Here is a 23,930-nt window from a genome sequence, read left to right on the forward strand (position 1 = left end):
GTCGTCATGGTAACTAACCAGGGAAATTATGGAGACAAAGGGAAACAGTAGCAAACCAAAGCCACTTGAAGGCAAGCCTACAAGGTTAGCAAAAAAAAAAAAAAAAAAGTGCCTGCTAATGCTGTGGCACGCAGTGAATTAGACCAGAGGCTGTTTTTTTTTTTTTTTTTTTTTTAAATGGATGTCAATGGAGGAGAAGCTTCGCTATGCTGAATAAACTGCTTTTATGGGAAAATGGCTTATCATTTAAAGGGGTGGTATAATGCCACTTTTACAAGATGTAAAATAAGTCTCTGATGTCCCCAGAGTGTGTATGTGAAGTTTTAGCTCAAAATACCCTACAGATCATTTTTTATAGCATGTTAAATTTGTCACTTTTTGAAGGTGAGCAAAAACACTCCGTTTTTGTGTCCCTTTAAATGCAAATGAGCTGCTGCTCTCAAAAAGGGCGGAGTTTCAGGAGCTCGTGTTAGAACTTAGCAGCGCCTCACATTACCTCACGCAGACTCACTGAAAATGTCAGAAACTGTTCAGCCTTTTATGTTCAAAATGGAGTCGGACAATGATGGAGAGACTCAAGAAGAAGTGACAACATGTAGAATGCAACAGGACGCTTCTGAAAGGTTAGTTGATGAATTTATGTAGCTGATGTGGAGTTAACTATCTTAAAGTCATTGATTACCATATTCTGTCATGATAATCTATAAATCGCTTGTGTGGGAACTGTTGTAAGATCCTACAGAGCCAGAGAATATATGCTGCATGAAGATAGAACAGGTATAGTTTAGGTTAAGAGTACTGCAGATGGTTATAACTTTTATGACATGCTATTGCATTTGTGTTACGTACTGTAATGTAGTAACATTGCCTCACACCCTTTGTTGCGTGTTCCCGGGGGCAGGGTTTATGTAAATTTTAGGGTTAGTGATGTCACCAACCTAGGAAGAGGCTCGTTGTAGTCCCTACCAGCCATTTGTTGTAGTCCTTAAACAGAGAATTCTTTAAAAGACAATATCTCCTTTGCAGATTTGCAGATATGCTCAAGCAGCAACATTACACACTAACTAAAGTTCAAAAAAGTGAAGTCGCAATGAACCACACCTTTAATGAATCGACAACCCATCAGCTAATCTTCAGTATGTTAGCTTATAAACATTCATTTTCATTAAGAAAAGTCACAGACAATTTTGTGACAGGTATGATTCAGTTGACAGCACTTCTCATTCATTTCTATGGTATCCGCAAACAGTGATTGACTATCGTACTCTTAACGAAATTTGAACGAAATTCAGTGACATCAAGGCTGTAATGTGATTGGTTATCAAGGCACACATGATCCAAGTTAGCCGTTACGCTTTTCCTAATGGTATAGCCACGGACCCTCGTATCTCCTAATTATAAGACCATCTCTGAACAAACACACAGGAGGGAACATGATGTTTTTTAAACAAATCTTCTGTATTTGAAAGGATGGATTTTGTAAGTATCTGCAGCTAGTGCACAACATTGAAAATTTATAAAAACGGTTGCCAACCACACAAAATGAAAACAAATGATTTAATCATCTTTTTGTATTTATAATCCAGTATTTAAATTGATTTTCTTAAGTGGGTTTTGAACGAGCTGCTTCAATGGCAACATGAAGTCCCTAATAAGCCCATTGAGCTAAGAACACAATGAACCTTTCCATAAACTTATTTTTGTCAGTTTGACAAAACGTGTATTTAGATGATTCGACCTCCATTTAATATTCACCTTACTGAAGAAGTTTTCAGATATCTGTCAGAAACATGTAAACGTTAGGATTTAGGTGGGCTTAATAGGGTCACTTTCCCTAATGATGTGATTTTTAAGCACTGAATCTGGCAGTGCTGACAGATTTTGAAATGCTTATGACAGACCTCCCTACACCTCACAGCGATATGCTGCCACCCAGCACTTTTCGTCGTCCATTTACATGAAATTCAGCAGTCTTCGACTTTTTGACGCTCTCACCACTTGCTCTGCACTACTGTCAATCCCACAATCCCGTATACAAGCCTGCTATTCAGCTCCCATGGAGAATTAATTGAAAATGCTGCTCACTCTAAGGCAGTGGACATGTTTGTTAACCCTAGAATGCATGAAAGGGGTCAAATTGAATACATTTTTGTAAATAATATTTTTTTCTTGAATGTTTACAGATTACATAAAAATCTATTGTGACTTTTTTTGCTCCGAGCCAAGAATTTTCCTCAGATATCAAACTTTGAATAAGCATATATCACTAGGTGAAAAACAGTATGTGAAATGAGTAGTATGTCTGAATTCAGAGTATTCAAAAAACAGTAGGCAAAAAAAGCACCTACTACTTCTGCCATGATTCCGAAGTTCACATCCAATGGACACTTTACTATTCATAGATAATGAGAGAGGAGTTGTGAATGTCAGGGAAACGACACAACTCACTCTATAGCTCACAACAATGCCAACATGGAAGCGGATGTAGTACATTCAGGCTGCATTCATACACACATTGATGCTTTATGATACTTTATTCATACTGCTCATTCATATTTAGACAGTATGTGGTTTCAGATGCAGTATATATGAGTAGAGAAAGGCTACAGGAAAGGGCAGGCCCAAACAAAGGAAGAGGTGCAAACTCTGCCCAAAAGTTACACTTAAAAAGGTGGGTAACACTTTAGTATAGGGGACACATATAAACTATTAACTACGACTTTTCCCTCAATAAACTCCTAATTTACTGCTTATTAATAGTTAGTAAAGTAGTTAAGTTTAGGTATTGGGTAGAGTTAAGAATGTAGAATAAGGTCATGCAGAATAAGGCATTAAAATGTGCTTAATAAGTACTAATAAATAGCCAATATTCTAGTAATATGCATGCTAATAAGCAACTAGTTGAAAGACCCTAAAATAAAGTGTTACCAAAAGGTGCAAATGTTATTTGAAATTTTCTCTGTCTGAAAAAAAATCATTTTCGCATGGTCTGTAAGAAATGTGGGGAGTGAAGGTTCAGACTAGAATATACTTTACAGTAGAACTAAATTAGTTTAAGAGTTTGTTTAGAAAGAGTACAACTGCATTTTAAAAATAATAAATTTAATCTTTTGCCATAAATATATACAAGGAAAGTGGACAAATAAGCATGTTTGATATATTAAAATATTTGTGTATCATCAATTATGTTAATTAATTAATAGGACACCTACTGTATGTTTTTTGGGGCGGGGGGGAAAGCATTCATTCCAATACAGGTCATTTTGACCGCCTTATGCATTTGTGTAGTAGTGTTTTTTTGGTTCATGCATTCTATGGTTAAGAAAGCCAAACTTTCTGACCACATCAATGGTTTCGCTCTCAACCGCTGGCGGTGTTTCATTTGGCTGTCCTCATATGACCATGTGTTTTGGATGGAACAGCCTGCGATGCTTATAGCTGAAATAAAGTGATTTTTATTAATGATTAATGTACTTTAAGATCATCTCTTTTGTCATCTGACTTGCATCCCATTCAGTAATCTCAGGGGCTGGTTTTGAGGATATGCAGCTTCTTGTTTTTCTGATAACTAGTTTCATCGGTTACCCATGTACCCCGCCATCCCCAGATCATTAATCTGATTAAAGCGTGTGTGTGTTTTGTGTGCAGTCACATCCTGAAGTGTCATTACAGCGTTTTAGACTGCAATCTCTTACTAAGGCTCTCTACTGCCCCCTGCTGAAGTGAGCTACTAAACTGACTTATATTGTTTGCAGTGAGAAAGGAAACTGTAATTTCTGTTTCCATGAGTTTCGGTGTTTCATATACATCTATTTTCTTAATAACATGTACCTGTCTTAATACTTTTTATTTAGCAATGTTAAACACATTAAATTGGTCAGAAGAGGAAGCAAAGACATTTATGATGTTACAAACGATTTCTATTTCAAATGAACGCTGTTGTTTTGAAAATCTGTTCATCAAAGAGTCCTAAAAAAAATACTGAGCAGCTCTGTTTTCATTATTACACATATCACAAGGGAGCATAGTCACATAGTTTTAGGAGTCCACAAAAATGACCAGTCCTCTGACAACACCCTCCAATTTGCGACTGGGAGACATAACACTATTCTGATGCTCTATCAGTATTCTGCACAAAAGAAGTCTTGATGCTGTTCTTGTGTTAAAACTGAGCATGAGTTCACACTGACAGCGTAAGTGCTCCTGTTCGACAGCAACAGCAGGAGTGCTTTGTATTTCTGACATGTGACACAGTTGGAAAAAAATAGTGCAATTTTTTATTTCTTTGATAACTACTATAAATTATTAAATGGTTTTATTTAATTTTCATCAAGAGAAGCACATTTACAGTGAAATGGTTATTTATTAATACACAAAACAGAAGCTTAACCTCACAGCACATATAAATTGTCTAAATTCAGTCAGGTTTACTGAATAGAAAGTGTTTTTTCTTTTTTCAAACAACAGGTGAGTAATTCAGTCCATAATGAGAATCAAACCCATGACTTTGGCATTGTTAAAGTCACCATGAAATCAAAAGTGGAATATTTGATTTATAACTGACATCTCTTCTCTTCTCTGATGATGTTTAATGGCGCGAGGGCGGGGCAACCTGTCACTCACATGAGATCACAACTATAGCAAACCATCCAATCAATTCCCAATGGACAATATCAAGTCTCACCCTACATTTTTTCTTGTTCAGTTGGATATATGTAATAGGGGGTAAAAAAAAACTATGACAACTTTCATTTCATGCCAACTTTAATACCATTCTGAGTTAGTCTTTATTGTTAAACAAAAATTAAACAAAATATATATATATATATATATATATATATATATATATATATATATATATATTAGGGGTGTAACAATACATCAATATAATGTCTAACAATATTTATAGAGGCACCTTTGCTTTAGCACTTTCCACATTTTCACACAATGACAGTCTATGCTTTATCGCCAACGCGTGCATTCTGGTTTAAACTATATTTTAGAGCTTGTGAAAGACGCTCGGGACAGTAGATGGAACTGTCACTGTCCCGATCGAGCCAGTGCTGAATCTTCACGAAAGTTTAAAAATTTTGGAAGTTTTAAAGCCTTGCAAAAAGCAGCGCACGCACATCTCAAACAGTGTCTGTTAGTTAGATCACAACACTGGAGAACAGATCGCTATGAATCGTTCTTCACACACACAGTAACTGAAATTAAAACTGTTAAAAGAAAATGTATATATATATATATATATATACACATACATATATTGTTAATTGAAATAAATCTGAAATAAAATATAAATATTAGATGAAACACTTATAGTTAGAAATGTTGCTCTGGCAACTAACTAAAATAAAATATATTTGTACTAAAATTACTAAAACTAAAATTACAATAAATTAGAAAATAAAACAGAAAATATTCAAATTAAAAACTAATTAAAACGACACAAAGCTCATAAAATTACTAACATTTTAACTCAAATGAAAATGAAATATGAAAATATAAAAATAACAGCTAATTCAAAATATTAATAGAATAGTATATAAATAATACTAAAATATCACTGTTTTGAGGTACAGGAATGCCCATTTTGTTTTGTTTTGTTTTTGCAAGGGTCCCCTGAGAAACACATCTACTGTAATTGGTGTCAGGGGGGCATGACCCTAAACCAACATAATTGGTATATAACCATAAAATGCTTCCTTTACAGTGATCATTGATTGGTAAATTAATTGTTAGAAACCTACCTACTAGTTTCGATTATGCACATCCATTTTTGGCAGGATGCAAGTTGTTATGTAGTGGAAGAACACTGTTAAAACTGCTGTAGTAACATGCAGTAGTGTTCGTAATGACAAATGGCTTTAGTTGAGTGATTGTGTTAGCATGTGCTAGCGGAGCTGATCAGACCTCTACAGACCTTCACCCTCATTGAATTATCTTCTCAATGAACTCCAGCTAATTAAGTTGCTAATGGTTTGTTAGAAGCCTGTTATTACCCTGATGAATCCAGTGAAGGTGATGAACAATGGTAAAGTCATGTTTGTTAGGGCTTATTTGAATTTAAATGAGAATCTTAGAAATGTGCTGTTTGTTTGATCTCTCATTGGTGCAGTATGATCAATGTGAAGCAGAAATGGCAGGTGATGGCAGATAAGGACTCTAAAAAGGACATGTTATAACACATGTTCTCTATTTGTAGATTGCCTGAGTATATTCGGGCAAGCAAATGTGAGAACTTAGACACAACTAAAGTGTGTGTCAGTGGTAGCAGCTTTAAAGGTGTCCTATTATGCTTTTTGTAATGTTGCTGTTTGAGCATAAGGCGGAGCATAAGTCCACTCCAAAGGGAGATATTGCCTTTAAAAGAAAACAAGAACTTTTCAAGAACTACAACAAACTTGGGACTACAACACGCTTCTTCTGGATCTTGTGAAGTCACAATGTAAATTAATTAAATAATCCCACCTACGCTAAAAAAAGGGGACGAGGGCTGGTTGAGCTGCGCTAGAGAAGACAAAGAAGAACTGCTTTAATAGTGTGTTGTTGCCATGTCAAAGAGATGCTGTTTTTTCCACCCCAGTTCCAAAACCCCTTTGTTTGGCCTTCCTAAGGCAGACGAACTTAGAAAATGGTGGTTAACACTGTTCCTGAACATTATAACCCCAACGTTTATCTGTGTGCTGCACATTTTATGGAGGACAGCTTCCAGAACCTAAGAGAGTACAATGCCGGCTACGCACAAAATCTTCTTCTGAAAGACAGAACAGTTCCCACTTACATTTTATTATTTGTTGTTGTGTTTTCTGTTAACAGCTCCAATTATAAGTTTTATGTTGTTGCTACGATGCAAACAAAGGGCAAAGCTGTTTGGCTCCGCTAGCCTGCTAGCTAACATTACAGTGTTGATGTAGTGTTTAGCTATGGGGCTCTCGCTTTTGTAAGACTGTTCACCGATCCTTAGGAACTTACCACTTACAACTTAAAATCAGTGCTTGCAAAGGTTCTGCACGATCCTCTTGTTCGTAAACATTCTCTTGTTAATACCTGAGCAGATAAAACTTGTGGTTATGGTAATGGGCGTGACATTTTCTGAACACGCTTTAAGCGGTTCACCACTGGGCCAGCTAAGCAATCAGAGCAGATTTCGTATTTCGGAAGGAGGGGATTAATCGAAACAAGAACTCAACAGCATTTGAGACAGACTAGGAAGAGAGGTGCTGAATTGATGAAAATTATTTTCCCTTTAAAGGGGTCCTTTTCACTTTTTTAACTTTAGTTAGCATGTAATGTTGCTGTTTGAACATAAACAACATCTGCAAAGTTACGGCGCTCAAAGTTCAATGCAAAGGGAGATATTTTCTTTTACAGAAATCACTTTTTAAGGACTAAAACAAACGGCTGGTAGGGACTACAACGAGCTTCTTCCCAGGTTGGTGACATCACAAACCACAAAATTTACATAAACCCTGCCCACGAGAACACACAACAAAGGGGGTGAGGCCATGTTGGGCTGCTTTAGAGAAGAGGAAGAGTTGTTGTAGTAGAGTGTTGTTGCCATGTCGTCATTTTACGCAGGACTGCTTCACAAACAAGGGTCAATTCAACGCTGGATTTGCAAAAAAGATTAACATGATGGCACATGCTAGTCGATGAGTTGAATCAACTTCACAGCAACTACATAAATGTATCCACTAACCATTTAGAAATGTCCAGTTTCATTCTAAAAGTTGTAACTTCTTCCTGAGTCTCTCCATCAGTGTCCGACTACGGTTTGAACAATGTAAGGCTAAGCACTGTTACTGACAATCCTCATTTTGGCTGCGTGAGATTCTCCAGCTTTGTTGTTGTTGAGCAACCGAAGCGTGAGCTGTTAAAGCTCCGCCCTCTTCTGGAAAGGGGGCCGGGAGCAGGAGCTTATTTGGATTTAAAGGGACACACACAAAAACGGTCTGTTTTTGCTCACACCCAAATAGGGGTAAATTTGATAAGCTATAATAAATGATCTGTGGGGTATTTTGAGCTGAACAAACAAACCGAATTAGAAATGCAGGACTGAATGTAATTGTTAAATAACCATTTAACAAGTGATAATAATAATAATAATAATAATAATAATGTAATAATGTATCATTACTGCTTAGCTAAAACATGGAAAAGGGCTGGGCGATATGGACAAAAAATCATATCTCTATTTTTGGGCTGTATGGCGATGTATAATCTGAGTATTTTGTACATTTTTCAATTTGATTATTATTTTTTTTTAAATCTGTATTTAATTAAAAAAAAAAATTATTTCACATCCTGCCCAATATTGTCCTACAAACAATGTTCATATTGAAGGCTATGAAAACAAACATGTGAATGTAACCGTGTAGTCTGTGTAATATTATGTGGAAAAAAGGAGTCAAATCACATTAGGCCTACATTCTAACATTGTAACACTACAATCTAAAAACAAAATAATGCTTTTTAAAGCAGAAGTTAAATTCACTAATCTAAAAATGAAAATAAATAAAAAACAAAAGTGCCGACTAATTATTAGGCTATTTTGTTACCCTACAATAGTCACTTTACAGTTACTGCTATCATAAAAAACACTTAGCCTAGTTGTAGGTTTGAAATTCTACATATGGCACATTTATGTTCGCCAACAACAACAAATATTCAACAACAAATATTTCAGCAAAATGTATATTTTGTCAGAATTATTGCGCTCCTATATTCTATTGCGCTCCGTCTGTTTGGGGCACATGCGCATGGCGGTGCTCATTCACGGAAGTTTGTGCTTGCATAAGGCTCCTCCACTCCTGACAGCAAAATGGAAATATTTGCTTGACTTTCTAACATTTACAGATATGGAGAATATGTCTGTGAAATGTAAGTTTTGCACTGAGGAAATTATTGTATGTCACTTCAGCTTAAAGATTATTAATAGAGATATGTTTGTTCCCAACAATCGCTGCACGAGTTAAGGTTATGTACTGTATGATGACGAAAGCACGTTAGTGCTAGCCCTCCCGGAACCCATAGAGATTTCATTGCAGTCCCTGCAGTTCGAAAAAAAATTATTTGAATAGAAGTCTATGAGAGCACTTTGGGCGATTCTCGGCCGTAGTGAAATCACCCAAAAAGAGGCGGTACTCCACAGAATATGACTTGATGCTGATTGCACTATAGCCAGATCAGAGGCTACAGTCTTAGAGCAGTGACAGCTAGCGTAGCACTGTGGTTGAATGTGATTGAAAAAAATCCGTCCCTTTCACACTTTGGTGGTGCGTTGCCGTATCACCCTAATGAAGAAACTGCCCCTGGTTCTGTCCCTGTTTTGCCTGCCTGTGTTCTCTGTATAGTTTCCTTGGTTGTTAATTAGTTCCACACACCTGTTTCTGTTCAGCTGATTACCCTCCCTGTGTATTTAAGCCCTTGGTTGTGTCTCATTTCATTTAATTTCGAAGGCTGCATCCTCCAGAGTACGCATCCTGTGAATGATGCGGTATACAGAGAGTCCTTAACCAGAATTAAACGAGACGTTCTTCGTAGGACACAGCGGCAGGAAACAGGAAGTATCACGTTGCCATGCCAACACGTTCATGGCAGCATCGTTGCGCGCTCACAACAGTTAAAGGGTTAGTTCACCCAAAAATGAAAATTCTGTCATTTATTACTCACGCTCATGCCGTTCCAGACCTGTAAGACCTTCGTTAATCTTCGGAACGCAAATTGAGATATTTTTGTTTAAATCCGATGGCTCCGTGAGGCTTACATAGGGAGCAATGACATTTCCTCTCTCAAGATCCATAAAGGTACTAAAAACATATTTAAATCAGTTTATGTGAGTACAGTGGTTCAATATTAATATTATAAAGCGACGAGAATATTTTTGGTGCGCCAAAAAAACAAAATAACAAATTATTTAGTGATGGCCAATTTCAAAACACTGCTTCAGGAAGCTTCGGAGCATTATGAATCAGCGTGTCGAATCCGCAGTTCGGAGCGCCAAAGTCATGTGATTTCAGCAGTTTGGGGGTTTGACATGCGATGCGAATCATGATTCAACACGCTGATTCATTACGCTCCGAATCTTCCTGAAACAGTGTTTTGAAATCGGCCATCACTAAATAAGTCGTTATTTTGTTTTGTTTTTGGCGCACCAAAAATATAGAGATTAACCAAAACTAATCAATTACTTTTTATGGAAGCCTGTCTGCCACAGAATTAAAAAAAACTCATAATTCGTTTTTTTTTTATTTTTTTTTTTTTATTGCAATTCCGTATTTATATCTTGTGATTTGGATTTTACATCTTGCAATTTTGAGATATAAGCTCAAAAATGAACTTGAAATGAAGTCAGAACTGTGTGTTATAAATTTGCAACTCTGAGAAAGCCTGAATTGTGTTATGAATTATGTAATTTTGGAAGAAAAGAAAAATTGTCAGAATTGTGAGATGTTAACTCACAATTTGCAACAAAGAGTTGCAAATTATAAGCTTGGAATTGCAAGAAAAAAAAAATTGCAAGATATAAACTTGTAATGTAAAAAAAAAAAAAAAACAGTCACATCTGTGTGTAAAAATTGTGATGGAAAGTTTCACAATGCATTGCGGAATTGCCATGAATCATATGTGTAATACTGCTTAGCTTTTGGCCCTATTTGGAACAGCCTGTACACAAGGGCATGTTAAATGTTTACTGGGTTTTGTTGGTTTTTAGAATGAAGAAAAGATTATGGAAATGCTCAGTCTGAACAGTAAAGTTTCTGCTCATTCAGCTACAGCTGTGTCCTCTGATTAAAGAAGGACAAGTGTAAGAGGACTGTGTGTGTGCTAGACACAACTTTACTGTCCTCCAGCTCTCAAAACACACACTCCTGTTTCAGCCGTCATTCAGCTCTGCCATTAAACCTCCCTGTGTGAGCAATCAACAGCCCAACAAGCTTCCTGGCGCTCTACTGAGAGTGTGAGTGTGTGTTCGGCAGAATAAAGGGCACAGAGAGACACACAGAAAACAGGAATGAGAGAGAGATGTGTTTGTTGGGTTTCTGACATCTTATGTCTAATGAGAGTCGTTTTTGCTGTTTTGTACAGAGATGTCTGCGGCAGGCTTGCTTTGGTTCATCCACGGGTCAGCATCTCTTTAATGATCAGATTCATTGTGAAGTTCCCATGATACTCACAAGCACTTCCTCTAAAACATCCGCATCATGCTCTGTAGGCATTAAAATATGTTATTGCAACTCTAAACTAATGCAGCTATTGTCCTCAGTAGCATTAAAGGACTAGTTCACCCAAAAATGTCAATCGAAATGTTCAAGATTTAATTTTCAAAGCTATTGTATAGGGACCCAGAAGACTTAAAACACACAGGATTGTGGGATATCATTGACATTAAAGCATACATCTATGCTGCGTTCAAAGGCCAACAAAATGGAGGCATCTCATTAGACAGGATGATAAGGAAAAATGGATCCGGATGTGCTGTGAGGATGATTCTTACCTCTGAGCAGCCTTCTTACTGACTTGAAAGGCAACATTTTTTACGGTTTTGGAATGAGCCAACATTAAAGCACACAGATGAAATGAGCAGAGGAGAGTCTTGTGTCTCAAACATACAGTACATTATATAATATTAAAACAAATGTAGTATTTCCCAAATGTCTGATACAAATGAAAGTAGTTTGGAAATCCACAACTTATACCAACACTGCATAAAAGGATGTCATGTACAAAGAGTGCTGTTAACCTTTAAAATTTGTACACTGTATTCATGCAATTGTACATGAATTTATAATGAAAATCAGGTTTACTTCCAGGGTTAGTTCACCCAAGAATAGAAATTCTGTCATTAATTACTCACCCTCATGTCGTTCCACATCCGTAAGACCTTTGTTCATCTTCGGAACACAAATTAAGATATTTTTCATAAAATCCGATGGCTCGGTGAGGCCTGCATTTCCAGCCCAGAAAGCTACTGAAGACATATTTAAAACAGTTCATGTGGTTCAACCTTAATGTTATGAAGCGACGAGAATACTTTTCGTGCACCAAAAAAACAAAATAACGACTTCTGAGCAATATCTAGTGATGGCCGATTTCAAAACACTGCTTCATGAAGCTTCGAAGCTTTACAAATCTTTTGTTTCAAATTAAGCCGGGAACACACTTAACGATTGTAAGGCCGATTATGAATGTAATTTGATACTTACGACTGATCATGCCCAAACGCACTGAGTTAGAGCCAGTTGCGTTCAGCCAATGTTTACAGTCGGCGTTTAAATTCCAAGTGTAAGTATTTAAATCTGCTTCAGATGAAGGAAACAGTCTTTGTGTGTTAAGCTCAGTCTTAGAATGTTTTAACTATTCGTTAAGTGTGTCCCCGGCTTTAGTGGTTCGGAGCGTGTATCAAACTGCCAAAGTCACGCCCCCCAGTGGTGAACCATTGAAATTTCAAAACACTTATGACGTAACGAAGCCTCATTTACTGAAATCACGTGACTTTGGCAGTTTGATACGTGCTCCGAACCACTGATTCGAAACAAAAGATTCGTAAAGCTTTGAAGCTTCATGAAGCAGTGTTTTGAAATCACCCATCACTAGATATTGTTGAATAAAGTCGTTATTTTTTTTAATTTTTTTTTTTGGCCCACAAAAAGTATTCTTGTCGCTTCATAACATTAAGGTTGAACCACTGTAGTCACATGAACTGTTTTAAATATGTCTTCAGTAGCTTTCTGGGCTGGAAATGCAGGCCTCACCGAGCCATCGGATTTTATGAAAAATATCTTAATTTGTGTTCTGAAGATGAACGAAGGTCTTACGGGTGTGGAACGACATGAGGGCAAGTAATTAATTACATAATTTTCATTTTTGGGTGAACTAACCCTTTTAGATTCAAAATCAGATTTACATCAAAACCCAAAAGCTCATTTAATTCAAAACATTTCCATATAGAAAACAATGTTGTTCAAAACTGCAAATTCTAAATTATTAATATTATTGTATTATTAATAAACATTATTTTATATTAATAACATTAATATATTAATAAATATTATTTTATATTAATGTTTTTGAAAGCAGTATCTTATGCAAGCATTTATTTAAACAAAAATAAAGTATAAAATATTGTGAAATATTACAATTCAAAATAACTGTTTTCTATTTTAAACTAATTTAAAATGTAATTTATTCCTGTGATGACAAAGCTGAATTTTTAGCATCATTACTCCAGTCTTCAGTGTCACATGATCCTTCAGAAATCATTCTAATATGCTGATTTGGAGCTTAAGAAACATATTATTATTATTATTATTATTAATAATAATAATAATAATAATAATAATAATTTTATATAGTATTACATTATCATTACTATCAATATTGAAAACAGTTGTGCTTAATATCTACGGAAACTATGATATAGTCTTTGATGAACAGAAAGTTCAAAAGAGCAGCATTATTTGAAATATAAATCTTTTGTAACAATGTAAATGTTTTACTGTCACTTTTAATGTATTTAATGCATCCTTGCTGAATAAAAGTATACATTTCTGTAAAAAAAAAAATCATTAATATTCTAATTCATTTATTCAAAATAAAATTGAAAACAAAAATGGAAATATAAAAACAGGCTAACTATAAATAACTGTCAAATTCCTCAGATGTCAACATAAGCTCTCTGAACAGATTTGTTCACTCACTCTCTCTGTAGGTGATGAAGTGAGCACAACTGTGCTGAACATGCGACTTCCTGCCCATTCGAGCACAGGAAGAGGGGTCAGACCCTATTTCCGCAGCCTTTGGTGAAGTCCAGAAATTGCTTTTTTCCTTGAGATTGTAGAAGAGAAGGGGCACTTGATGGAGAGGGCTGACACACTCTCTCTCTCCGGCCCCGCTGAGATTACAGTCCGCCCCGTGATTTATGGGCCAGAACCTTCCTGGCTGCCTCTGTGTAAGGGAAGCAAAGATTCATATAGAAACAGGTGGTTACGGAGAAATGCTCTTAACCGCGCCAGGTGCATCGACTGTATCCGAATAAAGATGGGAAATCTGTGTGTGTGTGTGTGTGTGTGTGGAATGAGACCTGAGAGACGCTGTGTCATGGATGATTACTCTTTACTATTCCTGCAATTATTCGAGTGATTGAACCACAGTGAAATATGACTGAGAGAAACTCCTGAATCTTTCTTGTGCAGCGGAGATCTTTAGTTCCCACATCGCACACTGGTGGTCTCCGGATGGGGCCAGGCTGGCATACGCGACCATTAACGACACACTGGTGCCCAAAATGGAGATCCCCATGTTCACTGGCTCTGTCTACCCTACGGCGAGACAATACCATTACCCTAAGGTAAAGACTGTGCATGAGTGTAAACATGAGGATAGTGGTGAAGATGATAATGAGTTATGCTTGAACGTTTTTCTTCCAGGCAGGGGAGGAAAACCCCGTCATTTCTCTGTATGTGGTGAATCTCAATGGCCCACTGCACACTATTGAGATGAGAAGACCTGAGGACCAAAGAATAGGGTGGGCGGACTGCTTGTGCACTCATTTATGTTCCAAATGCTTATTATGGGGAAATTTACAGTAGAATGTGTTAAATACACAGCCTATAGAGGAACATGTTGTTAGAAAAAAAATTCTGTCACAAAATGCTCTCATTGTCTCGAAACTTTGGCATTCCGTGGAAAACCTTTGCTTTCAGTAGCAAAACGTTTATGATGGAAAAAATATGAGGTAGGAGGAAAAACTACATTTCAATGCAATACTTTTGTGAGAGAACGCAAAAGATTTGCGAGTAAACAAAATTTCACATAGATAATAACTACTTAATAACTACTATTAATTGTGTATTTAATCATTTATAAGTGTTATATAGTTGTTCATGAATGCTGGAAGTGAAAAACGCCTTATATTCAGGTGTGCATAATTGTTAGGCAGGTTTTCTTTTACAGATAAAATGAAAAAAAAAAGAATTTATCTTCCAGAGTCTGGCAGCAAGTTTTGGAAGATCATTTTTAGGATAGGAGATGGACTAAAAATTATTTCCCACACCTTACTGCCAGATTCTGGAAGATAAATTCTTCAAACAGTGGTACAAGAGAATGTGGTGCTTGTCCTTCAAGAGTCACTCTCAATCTGTCTGTCTGTAAAGCCTATAAAAAAAACAGTATTCATGTATTTTACAACACTTCAGCTTGTGATTCTTATTTAGTGGGGGGCATTTTTTAGGATTCTTTAACTAACCTAAGTCTCTAAAATCCTGACACCTTGCACTTCTGGAGACTAAAGGGTTCCTGATGGTTTCACACTTAATTCTTCAGCTTAATTCTTAATTCTTTTGCAGTTAACTTGTCTTTTCTTCTCCATCTGTTTTTGTCTGACACTGCTGACCCAATGAGTGTTTTGCTGTCCAATGGTCATGCTTTAACTTTGCAATTTCTAGTATTGCATTAGTATTACATCCTTCTCATGAGCGTTTAATAATTTTTTACTTTTCAGTCTGAGTTAAATCTCTTTTTTGGCTCATTTTATCTGTAAAAGAAAATATTGCCAATAGTTATGCACACCTGAATATAAGGTGTTTTTCACTTCCAGCCTTCCTTAACAATTATATATCATTCATAAATATATCATTCATATATATTAGATGGATGCGATTAATATATTAGTTATATGCGATTAATCGCGATTATTCGATTTGACAGCACTAATAAATTCACTTGTAGCTGAATTTTAATGTCAACTGAATTGATTGTCACCTTAAGGCACAATTATTAAAAATGGATATTTTGAGTCTTGCTAAAGATTAATATGTAAATAATAAATATACTGTATTTATAATATAAGTATTATAATTAATTATTGTTTAACAATACTTAGTGTTTTTAAATATAAACTTCAAGAGAGCATTAGATGATGGCAAAGGTAATCCAAATTTAGAAATGGAGGAAATGAGCAAAAAATATCAGCCTGTAACCAATATGGTACTCATATATGATACATTCTGAGCTGAGAGTATCATCAAATTAACCATAATATTCAATAAATATACACCCAAGGGGTGAGAATATAGCGGTGAACGATGGGCATTTGAATTCTGCGAAAACCTTTTGAAAGATTCGGTCCAGGTCAGTGATTGGATATAGTCTTTCTGCCAGAAGACATTGCTGATTATTTCTTGTGTATATTACAGCGAATACTATGTGACTATGGTGAAGTGGGCCACAAGTACCAAACTGGCTGTAAACTGGTTGAACCGAGCCCAGAATATTTCCATCCTGACCCTCTGTGTGGCTACAACGGGTGTCTGCACCAAGGTATGCCTGGGTTTTTGAAGTATTTTCCAAAGTTCAATGTAAAGTCCAATTTACACATTACAAGGAATGTGAAAATCTGCAGTACAATGAAGCGACCATTTCACAAGCGTAGGTTGATTTTTTTTTATTATTATTTTTTTTTTAACCAACAACTTGCATTCACATGAACAGCGACCTCCTTTAATCGCAGGAGGTCACCAGGTCACTGTATTGTCGATTGCTAGTAAGAGTTCTTACTCAACTGCGGTATTATTTTGTTTCATTAAGAAAAAAAAATGATCACAGTTTTCATTGAATTGGACTGAATGAGCCAGAAACTAGATTCTGCACTCTTGTAATATTTCACTGCAATCTTGCCATGTGATTTGTTTGTTTTGTTTTGTTTCAGAAACATGAGGATGAAAGTGAGGGCTGGCTGCACAGACAGGTGAGCATTAACTTCCTCCGCCTAGACAAGGGCAAAAAAATGATGGGATGTGCCATGTCAGTGTTTGTCAACGATAACAGCTTTGAATAGTCAGGAACGTTTGATGTTGTTTGTCTTATCATATTCCCCACAGTATCGTGCTTGAGCTGATATTGTTTTTTCCTGATTAGTTTTTCATGTCTGTTTTTTACCAGAGGGAGAAAGTGGCCGCATGAAATGTTTTGCAATAACATGAATAAAAGATCGTGTGGCTCCTGCAGAAATAGGCCTGAGGGCTCAGACGCACTATTACATATGCACTGCATGATCATAATAATTCACATTCTAATATATGTTGTTACAGTTTTAATATTTTTGGTGTTGCTTGGAGAAATACGACCGCTTTGTGCTGCGGACGCATTCTCTAGTGCTCCTGCAGGTATTATAATTCAGTAATTATGAAACTCCACAGAGCAAACCAAATGACGAAACACTACCATGGGAGGAGAACATCACCTTGATGACAGTAATAATGGTGCTGGTGTGACGGTAATGATAATTTAGAGTTACATTTCTCCAACAGAATGAAGAGCCGCTGTTCTCTAAAGACGGTCTGAAGCTGTTCTTCACCAGAGCAATCCCACAGGGAGGACGAGGGAAGTTCTTCCACATCTCCATGTCCATCTCACAGGTACAAACTTCAGCAACGTGTGTTAAAGCAAGCTTTTCAAACTTTATCTTTATACTGTATCCAGTGTAGACAGCTTCAGTTATTATAATGGGTTCTATTTGCTTTTGACGCAAAGCGACGCTCGCATCCGGTGTAGGCAAGTGTCAGCGATGTTAATCGACTGAACGCCAGTGGGCGGGGCTTATGGTGCGATGATGTAAAACTATTTGTCAGTATCATGCTCTGGAGGCAGGAATATGCAAATGTATTTGCCTGTGACATCACAAATCCTTCAATATCCAAACAAGTTGTTTTTGGAGCTTGATTAAATAAATGCTTTGTTCATAATGAGGAGGACATTTTAAGCTCTGAAACTTGCAGGATGTTTTACTGTTTTTCTCAATTGCTAAGAGACTAAACCTCATTCACTGAACCAAATTCTAAAATGCCTAAAACTATTTGTTGAATAAATCACTCTTTCTGCAAAACAATAAACAAGTTCAGGCACTTAGACACCATTTGCTAATGTCATGCACTCTTTTTGCAAAACACTAAACACATTCTCGCTCACTAAACACTGATTCTTGAGATAAGGAACAAGACATGTCCTATACCCAAAAGCCCTATTTACATTAAAAATAAACAAATACATCAAAATAAAAATACTTAAAAAGTTACATCTAAAGGAAATCTGGATACTCAGGACATTCATTGCTTTTATTTTTAAATAATTTTGTTAGTATTATTTTAAATACATGCTCTATACTTGGAAAATACATGTAATTTAACCTGTCCTCAGCATGAGGTCACAATGTAAAATTACCAAACAAAGTGTTTAAAAATGCAACAACTTCAAAAATACACATTTAAATTGAAAGGCAGAGATCTGTAATATATCAAACAATACAAAAAGTAAGTCTTGATTTATATTTTCCATAAAAAATGCCTATAAAAGTTGTGTCCTCACTTTGTGTCAACTCCGTCAGAATTTTTTATAATTCTGAATAAATCAGGCAATGTCATGGTCATCTTCAACTTTGAGGACACCTTTCCTTTTTCCTGCTCATTGTGGATCTCACAGTATGACACACAGTCCTGGAAGTTTTATAATTTTTTATATATATATATTTTTTTTTATATTTTATACAAACAATGTTGAAGTCTCTGCGGTCACAGCTTTAACATGTCAACTCCGTCATCCCGGTGTAATAGTTTCTGTAAATAGTTGTGGGATAAATCTTGGCATTTTTTATGTTTATTAAGGCAGCTACAACTGAGAAAGAAAACAAAATTTCTCTGCTGTACAACATTTTTGTCAACTCCGTCAGATGTAAACTCCATCAGGTTTTATGTCTGATGGTTGACAAGTGCTCTCAAAAAGTCTGTATAATGTGATTTAATGTCTTTTTTTGCATATGGGAAATTCTTCTAATGTTGTTTCATGATTCTGTTTACATAAATTGTATATTTGGCCCCAGCTGGACCTTTGTCAACAGTATTGGTCAACTCCATCAGTATTTATCAACTTTATATATGTTTAATATTAAAAAGGAGGGTAGAGAATTAATGAATTTAGGAACTGGATTGTTCATAATAACCCTAACTCAAGAAAAAAAAAAAATAGAGAATTTACTTTTTCACTTGGCTCCTTTACTGTGAACACCATTATTACAAAATTGAAGATGTTACACTGTTGTTGGATGGATCAAATTAAAATAGCATGCTTTTTAATGCATCTGACGGAGTTGACACAAATTCTGAAGTGAATAAATGTGTATTTTTAGAAAAAAAACATGTTCAGAAAAACCTGTTTCCTTACATGGTTCATTAGCAGAGACCTTTGTCTACAAATATATCAGTTTAAAAATAATGTATTATTAAACAATAAAAACTAACTTCTAAAACATGTTTTGTCCCTTATCTCAAGAATCGGTGTAAAACACATTTTGCATTGATATGCACTTGTGTTGCAAAACAGATGTACAAAATATAAGCCAGCTCAGAGTGCACAGGTGGCAAAGAGAACTGAATATTGATACCAACATAGATGGAAACAATCTGAGTGTAATGAAGCTGGACTCAGGCAGGGATCCATATGCAAAGCTTTATTAAAGTGAGCGTGGTTGTACAGGCAGGGTCAAACGGGAACAAACAGGAACAGCAAGGGACAGGCAGAATCGTAGTCAGGTTACAGGCAATGGTCAGGACAGGCAGATAACACTCACAGGTTGGGAAACAATATACAGTCCAAAGGCAGGCAGCAGGGAATCGTAAACGGTAAACAGACAGGAACGGTAACAGGCAGACAGGCAGACAGGTAGACAGGTAGACAGGTAGACAGGTAGACAGGTAGACAGGATAATAACGCTCAGTAATGTACACTAGGTGAAACAAAACTTCGCAATGAGGTGGTGTGTGAGTGAGTCTTAAATAGTCCAGATAATAGGCTACAGGTGTATGTGGCAAATGATGATTGGTGTGGAATGTGTGCATGTGACTGGTAGGGAGGATTATGGGAATTAGAGTCCAAGAACAGACGGTGATCATGACACTGAGAGTGAGAGAAGGAAGAGTATGTGTAAGAGGTGGTGGGACGAGGAGGAAGAGGATGATGACGAGAAAGCACACCAGAGGGTTTTTTCCTGTGCCTACCGACATTATATTCACCTAACTTAGATGCGATTACTATACTTTTTTACGTAATTGCAAATTGTTTAGGCTACTGTATACAGTATACATTTTTCTCTAACTAGATGCTCTGGATGCTGTGTTCTCCTTTTTATGTAGTGTCTAATGAATGATCTGTAGTGTTTATATATTGACAGGCTGTGTGTAAGCTTTGTTTGATTTTGAGTACTGGTGAAATGGTTTTGAGCCGATTGTTTGGTTTTGCCAGAAGAGTTGGGTTTTGTGAATGTAGTCTGAAGATTTGGTTTTGTGTTTAACGTTGTGAGAAAATAGGTGAAGGTTTCAAGAAATGTGTCTTTTATAGCAATTGTGAAAAACTGTAATGGTACAAAGACCTCTTATATGTCAAAAGATCAAGGCAAATTTGATTTCTCATGTCATGACCCCTTTAAGTTTCTTCATTTTCTCAAGGCAGTTGGTTTTGTGATATTTTTGAGCCAACTGATCACGTTTTTACAGTCAACAGCATTTAATTGATTAATTGCTTAATTTCTTCAGACATGTTCTGTGTCTCTATTTTTAATGACAGCACATTAATAATATTTTATTATTCACAATCCTGAGTTCCATTCAGTATGACTGATGTCTGTTTAATTTGTTTTCTTCATGAAGCCCAACAGCAGCACAGATACTCTGCAGTCCATCACATCAGGAGACTGGGACGTCACGCAGGTTCTGGCATATGATGAGGAAAGCCAGTTAATGTGAGCGAATCCACCAACACCACAAACTGAACATCAATGATTCATTAGTCATTAAGAATGGAATTCTTTAAGTACCCTGGACTACCGTGTATATATTATGGGATATATGGTAATCGTTAAGTACCATGGTATATAAGATATATAAGTATCTACCCTTGTGAAAAAGACGTGCACTTAATTGTATTGGATGTACAAATATAAAGGCCACTTAATTGTACTTAAAAAGAGAACACTTTCATGACTATGTTTCTTAAACACACTTGAATACATTTTAAAAAGTGCACTTTGTAACAATATCAAATTAAAAGTTTTACAGTACATTTTAAATCATTATGTTTTAATAATCTTTTGCCATGCTTTTAAGAAGTACACTTGCATGCGTTGACTAACATAGTAAAGCACATGTAAAGTACTTGAATATAATTTTAACTGTAGTGTGTTATTCAATATTACATTTAAAGTTAAAGGGGACCTATTATGCCCCATTTTTACAAGATGTAAGTCTCTGGTGTCCTCAGAGTGTGGAGTTTCAAGAACTCATGCTTCTGCATACCGGCAACAACAAAACAGGACAATCTCATGCACCAAAAATGTCAGAAAGGGCATTCATGTGCAATTTTTAACTAGGAAACTCTTGTTTATGATAATTCTGATAGCAGGTGAGGGCAGTATCAGTTCTGGATATGAAGTTTGAGCATGAAGTGTTGGTATTGACCCATCTTTCAGAATCAACCTCTGTGAAAATCCAGCGTTGAACAGACCCTCGTATGTGAAGCAGTCCGGCGTAAAATGAATAGCACAAATGTACAAGACTTCTACAAGACAAATGTACTTTCTTGGGGACATATCATTCAAAAATGAAATTTAACCACGGTTTTCTCAGTGCCAGGAGTCTATCGGGACATCCCAAAACACAACATTTGTAATGTCTCTTTGGCGCAGACATTGTAAAACTCCAGCTGCTACAGCGAGGATACAGAAATGGCAGACTCTGTGCTTCTCACTCAGTGCTGTTTCTATACTAATAGGGCAGATCGTCACTGGTTGTGGGCGTGGCTTCTCCCTACAATGACGTCATCGTAGATCTTTAATATATTTTAAATGTTACAAATGTGTAATTAGAAATATATTTAAATACATGACAAACGAGTTTCTATGGAGCCCCGAAAGGGACATGGTGGTGGAAAAAAATATGAGATGTGAGGAAAAAATATATTTCAAAACTTTGCATTCCCCCGAGAAACTTTGCGTTTACATTACATTTATTCATTTAGTAGATGCTTTTATCTAAAGTGACTTACAAATGAGGAATACAAGTGATTAATCATAAAGTGACAGTAAACACTAGAAGTACAGCTTATACAAAGTTTCAGACAACGTTTAGAGCAGTAAAACCTTGCTCGCGAAGAAGTTTGCTTGCAAAAAACTCAAAAGTTTTGCAAACGAATGCAAAAAACGAATGCAAACACAAAACTGCCATCTTATATTTTTTTCCATCACCATGTCCCTTTAGGGGCTCCGTAAGTTTCAGTAGAAATTATATTTTAGAAAATATATTTTAGTTTACTACAAATGCTTTTCAGTAAATTCGGCAGTACACTTTGACCATATTTCAAAGACAATAGAAGTAATTATGAAATAACATCAAATTCGACTAAAGTGGGTCAAAAAGCGCTATAAAGTTCAGCTAATTGTATTTAACATAAATTTAAACTGTAATACATTTTATTTATTTGCAATAACATGCAATTATCATTTTACAATATTATTTTAAAATATATTATTTCCATGATAAGTACTGTTTTTAATGGTATGCAAAAGTGTACTTTTTCACAAGCGTATAGCTTCTTTGTATAGATAGTGTTATATGGACTATGTTGTGATATTGTATTTTTTGTTTGAACAGATATTTCCTCAGTACTGAGGATGACCCTAAAAGAAGACATCTCTACAGGTACATACGGCACATATATATTCAATTCTTGTGCCTTGTGACATTTGGTTTATTCTGTCTCAGGCTAGTTCTCGCTGACAGTGTTAATGTGTCTATGGTTGTTCCAGTGCAGACACAGTGGGCACCTTCAACCGCCGCTGTCTGTCATGTGATTTTATTGGCAACTGCGGGTATGTCAGTGGCATCTTCAGTCCCAGCATGGACTACTTCCTGCTCAACTGTAAAGGTAGACATCTCTTCATTTTTCTTTTGATCTCTCTTTCTCTCACTTTTTTAATACAAAAGTATGTTAATGCTATTTCCTCGCCATTTTTCTGAAATGTGCTACACAGTATAAATGCAACTAAGATGACATATATGAACATATATGCCATGTATAGTAGTAATTAGTATTGTAAATAATAGGGTTTAAGTTTTTTATTAAAAACTTTGAAATCCTTGGTTTGGCTGGTTACGATAAAAATGACTTAACTGAGTCTCTGCCCTCACCATAACCCTGACACATTTTCAGTTCAACATTTGTGAGGTGGCATTGTGGTGAATGTCGATTTACCTTGATGAACCTTTACTGCTATTTGTTCTGACAAGCTTTATGCGTCCGTGATGAGTTCAATGTTACAGAAGTGGAAATAAAGAACAGGATGGAGAAGGTGAGAGTGGACTCATTGTCAGAAAGCACTGTGTTATTGTTCAGCTGTGAAGTTTCCATTGTGCAAAGTGCATCGATTATTTGGAAAGCTTGTATCTACAGCAGCTAATTTGTTCTGAAGGCAGTCTGGAAGGCTTGAATGCTGCCGTGGTCGTGACAGAACTCCTTGAGGAATGACATGTTTATGATCAGTGCTGTTGTGGCACTCATAAAATCTTCATCGCATATGCTCATTAACAAAAGCTTTTATGCACCTTTTTCAGTTTAGGGACAGCAGTCTTTCAAATAAACTTTAAAGTACTTGGATAAAGTATTGTTGAGCGTGTGCTAACATGTACAGCTGAAGCATAAGGTCTGACTTAATACATAACAATCATGTACCTTTGACTATTGTTATTAGTTTTTATTCCCTTTTGTGTTTTGGTTTTTGGTTACACTTTATTTCGATGGTCCAGTTTAGACTAACTATAAGTAACTTTGCAACTGCAAGTCAACTAACTCTCAAAGACCTGGTTTCACAGACAGGGCTTAGA

General features: G+C 36.2%; 1 protein-coding gene across 5 annotated transcripts in view; it reads left to right on the forward strand.

Moving 5' to 3' along the window:
* The window catches only part of dpp6a (dipeptidyl-peptidase 6a), a 435,379-nt gene that overhangs the window by 386,917 nt on the left and 24,532 nt on the right, over positions 1–23,930 (forward strand). For all 5 annotated transcript variants that reach the window (XM_051882657.1, XM_051882659.1, XM_051882658.1 and 2 more), the window contains 8 exons: positions 14,202–14,356; positions 14,436–14,533; positions 16,203–16,326; positions 16,715–16,753; positions 17,316–17,423; positions 20,703–20,794; positions 22,701–22,748; positions 22,856–22,974. In XM_051882657.1, coding sequence (XP_051738617.1) covers positions 14,202–14,356; positions 14,436–14,533; positions 16,203–16,326; positions 16,715–16,753; positions 17,316–17,423; positions 20,703–20,794; positions 22,701–22,748; positions 22,856–22,974 — 783 coding nt within the window. The remainder of the gene's footprint in view (positions 1–14,201; positions 14,357–14,435; positions 14,534–16,202; positions 16,327–16,714; positions 16,754–17,315; positions 17,424–20,702; positions 20,795–22,700; positions 22,749–22,855; positions 22,975–23,930) is intronic.

The sequence above is a fragment of the Ctenopharyngodon idella genome, chromosome 23 (genome assembly GCF_019924925.1).
Source record: "Ctenopharyngodon idella isolate HZGC_01 chromosome 23, HZGC01, whole genome shotgun sequence".
NCBI lineage: Eukaryota > Metazoa > Chordata > Actinopteri > Cypriniformes > Xenocyprididae > Ctenopharyngodon > Ctenopharyngodon idella.